This window comes from Eimeria acervulina, genomic scaffold, assembly GCF_000499425.1.
Source record: "Eimeria acervulina Houghton genomic scaffold, Eah_scaff681, whole genome shotgun sequence".
Classification (NCBI taxonomy): Eukaryota; Apicomplexa; class Conoidasida; order Eucoccidiorida; family Eimeriidae; genus Eimeria; species Eimeria acervulina.
Window position 1 is genome coordinate 6,308 of NW_013549660.1, and position 10,000 is coordinate 16,307.

Consider the following 10,000-nt stretch of genomic DNA (forward strand, 5'->3'; position numbering starts at 1 on the left):
TGCATATAGATAATATATATATATATATTATATGTGTGTGTATATGGATATCCATATTATATAGTTCAACACACATAAACGATATGTATAATATCATATGTGTGTCTTATGTATATATAAACATATATGTATATATATACATATATGTATATATATATATATATATATAATTGAGCTTAAGGGCACACCCTTAAGCTCAATTATTATTATTATTATTATTAATTGCAGTTATTAGTAGCAGCAGAGTTACACCCCGTCTAATAATAATAATAAAAATAATAAACATATTCATAAACAGCAGCAGGTGCGGTATTCACTTGCAATCTAAAGACGTGGCTTATATACACTTCACAAGGGCTTGGGGATTATTTTATTTAGCAGCAGACAAGAGAAGAGACATATTTGGTAGTCAGATGCTGCTGCAGCTCCTTGCTGCTGCACCACCTCCTTGCTGCTGCAGCTCCTTGCTGCTGCAGCTCCTTGCTGCTGCAAGTCCTTGCTGCTGCATCAGCTGGTTGAAGCGCTGCAACCCCAGCTGCATGCACATATTTGCCCTCATGTCCCCCTATTCAATGCATGCATTGACACTGAGAGCATTTGCATGCATGCATGCTGAATACTGAGGGTCCTTTGTTTGTTCACCAACTCGAAATGCATATACCCATTTCAAACAGAACATGCTACATTCACAGTTGCAAGCTGTTCCTGCTGCTGCTGCTGCTGCCCTTTAATGATTGCAGCAGCATTCTTTTGTGTGTGTGTTTGTGTGTATATGCGTGTGTGTGTTTGTTTGTTTGTTTGTTCGTTTGTTTGTTTGTTTGTTTGTTTGTTTGTTTGTTTGTTTGTTTGTTTGCTTGCTTGCTTGCTTGCTTGTTTGCTTGCTTGGCTGTACATGCACCTCAAGAGCAGACAGGTCTTCACCATTAAATTCTGCAGAATTTGTTCTTCAAGCGGGTGGATGAAGTCAATTGATAGACATAGGCATTTGATAAACATAATCAGAGCGCTGCCCCTTTATTTAATGCTATTTACTAATCCCTTCTGGAGACATTTGATGAAGCAGAGTAATATCAATCAAAGCACACTGCCCCCCCTAACCACCCGGAGGCAGATGCTTATATTGAATGCACCAATGGTCCTTGCATGCAGCGCATGCAGCCCCATCATCAGCAGCAAGCATTAGTTTCTTTTTTTCTCTATTTTGTTACAGGCGTTCTGAAAGGGTTTATAGTACAACAGTGCACACCAAGTCCTGCCGTTCATTTGCCTCCAATATCTACACCAAAAGAGCTTCTCTGATATAGCTGTACAGCTTGCTGTTGGGTGTCAGTCGCTTCAACAAGAAGCAGCTTCTTCATGCATGCACCTCATGCATATTTTCATTGATGGAGGCAGAGAGGGTGAAGGCATAAAGAAGCCCTAAGAGCAGCACTCAAGAGATAGACCTCCGATAAAAGGCGTTGTACAGCCATTCTCAACCCTAATGAGTAGGGGTTTTAGTGGTTTTGCAAGCTCTCAGAAACAAGCAGGAAGGCAAGAAGAAAAAGAAAGGTTCTCCTTGCATTGAGGAGGGCCCCCCTTGTGTTCCTTCTCCAGTTAACGCGTTGGCATACACCGCTGGCTTAACATTAACATGTAGGCTTGTACAAAAAAATGTCTGCGAGTTTGATTGCTCGTGCGGGTGCGTTGGAGCCGGCGTTGCACAGAAAAGTGCTGCAACATACGCCAGGCAGCCACCTCTCCGTGTTGCTGTGGGCAGCGAGGTCTGCTTTCTCTTCTGGGTTTTTACTGCATGCAGCACACGACGCCCTTCTGTTAAGATCGAGGACCTTGAATTCATGAAGCAAGGCAGCCCCCGATGCAAGAATAAGAATAAAGAAGCCCCCTTTGGTGCCCGCATTAACGCTGGACGCAATCATTAAACCTTTACTTCCCCCTCAGTAACCATCTCCCACGAAAGTTGAGTTATGCGTACCACCAACTTCAGCGTCCTTACTCAGCACACCCAGGCCCCCCATTGATGCATGCATTAGCACTGGAAAGGATTGTTAGACAACTGTTTGGCTTCTAGCAGTCAGTCTGCATGCAAGGAGAGACAACCCTATAAACTATCACTTTGACACAGAGTACGTTATAATCTGAAACTCTCGGTGCAACCCCAGCTAATACAAAACTCCAGGAAGGCGTCGTACTATCCCCACACCCTCGTCAGCTATTCGCCTTCGCTTTCTGTAGTCAATCCAAAGGCATATCTGCAGATACACCTCGAGGCAGCGTACTCTTGTTAAAAATTACAAATGCCTAAGCGACACTAGCGGGCTAGAGGTGGTGTTGTAGGGGCGAAACTGAGGGGTTGAGCGGCACTGGTCTAATAATTTGAGTTATCAACTTAAATGTTTCTCTATTTTAGAAAAATAAACCTGTCTTCGCCACTGTAATTGTCTTTGATGCTGCGGTGTATGCGCAGCTGCAAATCAGGCAGCCAGCCCTGCGGGTAGGCGAGAGAATCTTGTGCATGTGTTTGCATTGGGGGTGTCTAGGGAGTATATACTTCTTTTAAACTGGATAAAAAGAAAAGGAATTAATATTTTACTTATTTTATTTCTTTAAAAGAGGAAAATTCAACGCTTTTACCCTCAAGATGGTGTTGTTCAAAGATATTGGGAAGCCAGCCTCAGGTACGTGCATCCGTAGCACTCGTCTGTTTTTTTCTTGATTTGTTTGCTTCTTTTTCACCTTTTATTTTGCTTATTCTTCAATAGATACTCTTAAATATGTCAATCCTTCCTCTAAATCCGCTCAGCGCGCCTGAACAACTGCTGTACGCATACAGACACCCTAACCCGCACATTTTATAAGTTGAAGACATCGCGGAGATGTTATGAATATTATTTATGAATATATTTTCTTATTCTTTTTTATTTTCAATTTTAATCCTACATTCAATCCTTTGTCTACTTTTGAAGTGTCTCAACACCGCCTGCATAGAGTACCCGCAAGCATTCACATACTTCCTGTTTACTATTGCGTTTTTTTCTTTCATTTGTTTGTTTCTTCTTGCAGATCTTCTTAAGAAAGGATTCCCCCATGAGAAGCCATGGGAGTTGGAGTATAAATACAAGTCTAAAAACCCGGTGAGCTGTTTGCTACAGACAAAGCGAAGGCAGTATATCAAACAAAACAAGAAGTCATAATGGAGCTTCTCTCTTCATTTCCTTTCTTAGGGTTTATTTTAGTTGTGTTTGTTTTATTTTAAGTATGACGTATAAAGGGCTGTATGAGTATGAGTGTGCTCGCAATTTATTAAATTATGTGTTATATCAATTGGAGTTTATCGAATATTTTTCTCTGCTTTGTTTGTATCACTCGGGGGAGATTTAGGGTTTAGGGTTTAGGGTTTAGGGTTTGGGGTTTGTGTAATGTTGCAGCAAATAATAAACACTGCTGGTGTCAGCAGCTCGAACATCTTCGAGGCATCTTCAGCTTTAATATACACCGCAGGCGATGCTACAGCAGAAGTAAAAGTTTTATCTGCAGGGCGCTCTTACGTGGATTTATCTTATAAGGTTAGGCGTTTTATTTTATTATTTATTTATTCTTTATTTACGTAAATACAAACAATTAAAGAAATTTATATTATACTCTATTATTATATGTGATTATGAATACTCCTCTTTCTTGTTCTGTATATTATATATTCAAATAAAAATATGCAGCTCTTCTCACCTTCTTTGATGTTGCCGCATGCAGTATTATTTTATATTAATAAATCTTTATTGAAATCGTCATTAAATAAATATTTTGTTGTTATTTTCATTACGAACTGTTATCTAATAATATATTAATTCATAAGGCAAGAAGAATATACCCATCCATATGTTTGTATAATATCAGCACTTATGTTATGCAAATGCACATGTATATATATAATATATATAATATATATATTATATATATATATATGTATATATATATAATGTATATTATATCAGCCTAAGTCAGGGCGCACTAGAAGTTGAATTATATAACAACATAATTTATTATTTTTTTCCTTAGAGTTTGGATATCGAATTAAAATGAGAGACATATTTAAATGCCTAACCGATTTTATTTGAATATTTCTTCTGAATAAAACAATACAATATAATACTTACATTAATATAAATATTTATGTCTATTTTTATATTTATTTTTATGTTTATTTCTTTTTAGGTTCCGCAGCTACCAAATTTAATTCTGTCTTCGAAATATGAACGGAAAGGAGATAAAGGAGGCGCCGATGTCTTTGACTTCTCCACTGAATATGTTGCCCCTCGCTTCCACAGCATTTTCAATGTGAGGCTTTTTATTATTTATTTATTTGTTTATTTAATTGTTTGTTTGTTTAGTATGTGTACATGTGTATGCTCGTTGTTCGCTTCTTTATTTCGTTGATTTCATTGATTTATTTATTTGTTTTGCTTGTTTAAGTGATGGAATTCTATTTATTTTGTTTGTTTGTTTGTTTTCTTCATTTAATCCATGGCTGTATATTGCAGTGTTTCGGTGTTGAGCTGGTGTTTAGGGTTTAGGGTTTAGGGCTTAGAATTTTTTTGTATTTAGGAGTTAGTGTTTGAATCCTTTTGAATTATGTTTCAACTTATCTTTTTTTAATTTTTATTTTTATTTCTTCAGGTAAATCCTGTGCTGAGGACGTTTGTTTCTTCGGGAACGTTTACCTATGATCGCTTCCGCTTCGGCGGTAGGTATTTAATGAGAAAAGATATAAATTTATTTGTTTTTTATTGCTATTTGTTTGCATAGATGGTTAAAATAAGTTGTATTGCTTATATATTTTCTTTTTCTTCATTATTCTTCAGGAGAAGTGCGAGAAATACTTGCGAGTGTTTAATACGTAAAAAAATATGAATTTGTTTGTTTTTTTTTGTTTTTCGTTCGAATAAATGATTAGACTAAGTTATTTTGTTTATTTATTTTATTTTCTTCATTATTCTTCAGGAGAAGTGTCAGGGAAGCTCGACTGCGCAGGAATGAAATATGCGTTGGGCGCCTCTTACACTGCACCCACCCCTGGGCTTAAAGGAGGCAGTTGGGTTGCAGCCGTTAAGACGTGAGGCTTTCTTTGTATATTATTATTATTATTGATATTATATATATAGATGCGTATGTATACAGAAATGTAAAATATGTATATATATATGATTATTGTTTTATTTGTTTGTATCTGCTCTTCGGAGGTATTTCTTCGCTGTTTATATACATATATATATATATATATGCACATTCAACATCTGAGGCTGTGGTTTTCTACATGTGAAGACGACGATTGCTATTTTGTTTGTTTGTTTGTTTGTTTGTTTGTTTGTTGCAGCGCGCCTGCTGGTGGAATGATGTTGGGAAAGATAATAGGGAGTTTGAACGGAAAGTCATTGGACGGTCGCGGAGCAGAGTTAGCTGCTGAAGTTGAATACAGCATTCCTGAGAACAAGACGAATATAACATTTGGTGGTTTGTGGTATATGAATGATGAAAAAGACACCGCAATTAAATCAAAAATATCACAACACGGAACCCTCGCTGTCGCCGTCACGCACAAACTCTGCAGTTATCTTCACGCAACTGTAGGCACTCAGTTGGATGTTTCTAAAGGACAAAATGCAGAAAACGTCAAATACGGTGTCAAGATCGACGTTATCGCTTAAAGGGCTGCACATCCATGCATGCATGCATGTATGTATGTATGCGTGCATGCATGCATGTATGTGTACATGCATGCATGCATGCGTGCACGCAGCAGCAGCAAACAGAAAAGAGGCATTCGAGCTAAAAGACTTTATTCAAACAGCACACGTTGTTGCGTACTCGTTGCTGCATGTTCCAAACAAACCCTCCGGAGGTAGACTGCTGCAGCTGCAGCTGCTGCGTCTTTTTACGAAGGATGCGGCGAAAGTCTTCGGATGGGAGTGGAAGCAAATATATCTTTTTTCTGCCTGCTGTTTAATACACCAGGAGAAAGAAAGAAAAGCACAATTGAAGGAGGCTAGCCACCAAGACAGGCAATTCTTTCTATTTGCCCGTAGTATTTGCGTGGCTGTCTAATGTCTTGCGTCTTGTTGACGCAATGGCGGCGATGCAAATCGCTAACGCTGATTAAGTCCTTTCGTTCGCAGCTTATCGGTACTAAGCCACTCGCTGAAGTATACGGATGCATGTATTTGGGTTGAGGACGTAGCATAAGGGTCTGTTTCAGGAAGTTGTGAGGTATTAAGTGTTCAGCAAAGTACTGGGAATGTACATTTACTGTTGCTCACATTTCAGCAGAAAAATATCGTTAGCTTTCCCGACATGTACGTAATCCTTAAGTACGGCGACATTGCAGCTGAGCTTCCCTCCCCTGTAGTTGATGAAACTTTGAAGGAAAGCTTTTTGATAAAAATATAAAATTATAAACTCATTGCAAATTTCAATTGTAATAGTGCCCTATTTGTCCTCCAGTGGGCAGATTCATCAGTGAGATCAGTAAGATGCTGAACTGCAAGTTGAAATTGCAGTTTGCTCTCTTTTTTGTCCTTTTCCCTCAGTTATTATTCATTAAAAACTTTTTTTTTAATATTATTTCAACTTCTTATTCATGATTTTCTGCAATTTAGATGGAAAATTCAAAATTGATTTTGCAGCGGTTTCGGGTCACTGAGGAGTGAGCGAAGACTCCACGAGGGTTTTATATATTTTTCTTTGCCATGAGCACCTCCTTACTAATTATTTTAAATGCATTTTAACCCTTTTTATAATCATTGTCTGTCAATAAATACAAATAAACGCAGTTCTCGCGGTACATTTCAGGCTTCCCTTCGTCAGCCGCCAGGACCACCGCCTGACCGCTGGTGTTGAACGGCCGCTCCGCAGTGATGAGTGAGGCTTTCTTTAGCAGCCCCAGCTTGTTGTTTTCTTCAAAAATAATTAATAGTTTATATAATGCACGTTTCTGCATTATTAATCATTATTTACTCTCCCCTATGAGGCCGCCTCCCGGCCCTGAAGACCGCCACATGTATTGCTTACTGTGCAGAGAAGGACTGCGACGACTCGCAGCTGAAGATTTCATTGCTTAAGGAAGAAAATGAAATAAATTAATTTTATTTCTTCTCCGCAGCAGTCCTACGTTATCTCTGGGCTTGGTGGCGTTTGTTCGTGCAGCTGAGGAGCAGCAGAACAAAGACAGCAGTGCTTCGTGTTTGCTGTTTCCATATTCAGTGCAATGAACAGAAACAGCAAAAGAGACAGATCACCCAGCAGCGACAGCTGCAGCAGCTGCAGCAGCCGCAGCAGGCGCAGCAGCAGCGAGACATCGAACTTCACATCCAGCCCAACTGCAACAGCAGTAGCAGCAACAGCATCATCATCAGCAGCAGCAGCAGCAGCATCTGCGTCTTCTGTTGCAGCAAGAACTGAAGATTCAACCGACTCCAAGCAGTCTCCTAGACACCTCCCCAAGGCACATCTCCCCACAAGGCTCTCACGATCAAAACGAAGCCGCAAGGAGCAGCCAGTAGCAGCAGCAGCAGCAGCAAGTGGAGCAGAAACGGCAGCAGGTGCAGCAGCCACAGCAGCAACAGTAGCAGCAGCAACACATGTGGCAGCAGAAACAGCAACAGCACCACAATGGCGGTCTTTTGCATTGGAGGCAAACGGTAGCAGCAACTGCAACAGTAACAGCTGCAGCAACTGCAGCAGCAACAGCTGCAGCAACTGCAGCTGCAGCAGCATCAGCGACAGTGATGCCTCCATTCACCATACATCATATGCAGCACATTCTACTCAGACAACCGTTTGCTGTTGTTTTTCTGTGCCAGCCAGCAGCAATCTCTGCAGCAGCAGCACCTGCAGCAGCAGCAGCAACAACAGCAGCAACAGCAGCAGCGACGCCAACAGCAGCAGCACCAACGTCTCATTCTTAAGCTTCAAAAGCCGGGTGAAAGGCCGTAGGCATCGCCAACGCGGAGGGGGCGGCGGCAGCATCAGCAGCAGCACGAGTAGCAGCAGCAGCAGCAGGAGCTGTAGCAGCAGCAGCGACAGCAGCGACAGCCCCTGTAGCAGCAGCAGCTGCGATGAATCAGAAGCAGCATCTTGCTTCGAGCTAGCCCCAATGACTGTATCTTCCTTAGCCTCCGCAGCAACAGCAGCACACACAGCAGCAGAAGCAGCAGCACTAGCCAAAGCAAAAACAACACTCCCAGCAGCAGCAGCAGCAGCAGATGTTGCAGATGCAGGGGATGAAAGAAACGAAACAAAAGCAGAACGATCAGAAGCAGCACCATCAATACCAGCAGCAGCAGGAGCAGCAGCAGCAGCAGCAGCAGCAGTAGCACCAGTGGATGTGCTGTGCCGCTTCATATATTTAATTATTGTTTTTCTAGGAGGACGCGACTCTCTGTGTTATCTCTCTCGTGTCTGCTGCTCTCTTCGTGTGGCGGTGCTGCGCTGCTGCTGCTGGCTGCCCCTAGCGCAGCAGCAAGGATTAGTTGCTGCTGCAGCACTTCGTTTAAAAGGAATATCTGAAAGAAGAAGCAAAGGCAAAGTCTACGCTGGGCTCATACCCACAGTGCTGCTTCACCAGCTGCAGCAGACGGAGCAGCGAAGCATACGAGAAACCCTGCGGCAGCTTAACAGCACCGGCAGCAGCACCAGCAGCAACAGCAGCAGCAGCAACAGCAGCAGCAGCAGCGAGTTGCTGTCTCCTGTGGCTATTCGATCTGTTAATTTAAAAGTTTGCAACGCAGAAGTAAACGATGGAGTTCCTGCATCGCTGCTGAGGGAGCTGGCACTGCTGCAGCTGCTGCAGCGAGAGCATGCATTTGCTGCTGCTGCTGCTGCTGATGCTGCTGCTGCGGGTGCTGATGCTGCTGTTGCTGCACCCGGCTGCAGCTGCAGCAGCAGCAGAAGCAGCAGAAGCAGTCACAAACAAGATGACTGCCCCTTCCACTACCAGCAACGGCGCCAGCAGCAGCAGCAGCAGCAGCAGCAGCAGCAGCAGCCAGTGCTCCCCATCGTGAGATATGTGGGTGCTGAGCTAAATAACGGAGTACTGCACATCTGCACGGAGTTCCACAGAAGAAACCTCAGGTCATTCTGGAGGGCAAGCAAACCCTAAACCCTAAACCCTAAACCCTAAACCCTAAACCCTACGCCCCAAACCCTAAACCCTGAAGAGAAGTCTTCAGCCCTAAGCCTAAAGAAGCTATCGACTATTAGCTTGACGCCCAACGTCAGTCTTTCACCATTGTTTGAGTGTATGTGCTGCTGTTGCTGCTGCTGCTGATGCTGCTGCTGCTGTTGCTGCTGCTGCTGTTGCTGCTGCTGCTGTTGCTGCTGTTGTTGCTGCTGCTGCTGCTGCATGCAGGAGTTGCAGGACTCGGATTGTATGTCATTGGGGGGCCGCCAGTTTAGTCGTTGGGTTACCCTTCGTTTGTTTGAGGGTTTGCTGCAGTGTTTAGAGTCTGTACACGGCAAACAAATTATACATCGTAATATAAAGCCGGATAATATTTTTGTCCATCAGCAGCTGCATGTACACCCCGCTGTAATTCTAGCGAACACCACCAAAGGTGAGACAGACACACACATACACACCCTTTTACTTCTGCTGCTGCTGCTGCTGCTGCTACTGCTGCTGTTGCTGCTGCTTCTGCTGCTGATGATGCTGACGATGACGCTGGTGCTGCTGCTGGTGCTGCTGGCGCTGCTGCTGTTGCTCTATTGGTGCTGCTGTTGATGATGAGTTGCTGCTGTATCACGTCTGCTGCAGCAGCAGCTGCTGCGTAGCAGTAGACGGCGCTTATGCTACTACAGGCAGCAGCATAGGCTGCAGCATCAGCAGCAACAGCAGCACCAGCAGCAGCAGCAACAGCAATAGCAACAGCAACAGCAGCAATAGCAGCACCAGCAGCAGCACAAGCAGCAGCAGTAACAGCAACAAAAGCAGCAGCAGCTGCAGCGGCAT

At 42.9% G+C, this 10,000-nt stretch overlaps 2 protein-coding genes across 2 annotated transcripts in view; both read left to right on the top strand.

The window, feature by feature from the left end:
* Positions 1-2,641: 2,641 nt before the first annotated feature.
* EAH_00046280 (porin, putative) lies at positions 2,642-5,702 on the top strand (the record flags this gene model as incomplete). The annotated part of the gene is made up of 7 exons (XM_013394697.1): positions 2,642-2,678; positions 3,064-3,134; positions 3,429-3,566; positions 4,213-4,335; positions 4,675-4,741; positions 4,999-5,110; positions 5,372-5,702. The coding sequence occupies 7 exons, from the start codon at positions 2,642-2,644 to the stop codon at positions 5,700-5,702; spliced, it is 879 nt and encodes a 292-aa protein (XP_013250151.1).
* A 1,556-nt stretch (positions 5,703-7,258) lies between these two features.
* The window catches only part of EAH_00046290 (protein kinase (incomplete catalytic triad), putative), a gene marked incomplete at both ends in the record, with an annotated part of 5,409 nt that continues 2,667 nt past the window's right edge, over positions 7,259-10,000 (top strand). The window contains 3 exons of the mRNA XM_013394698.1: positions 7,259-7,691; positions 7,854-9,049; positions 9,488-9,605. Of these exons, the coding sequence (XP_013250152.1) occupies positions 7,259-7,691; positions 7,854-9,049; positions 9,488-9,605 (1,747 nt within the window). The remainder of the gene's footprint in view (positions 7,692-7,853; positions 9,050-9,487; positions 9,606-10,000) is intronic.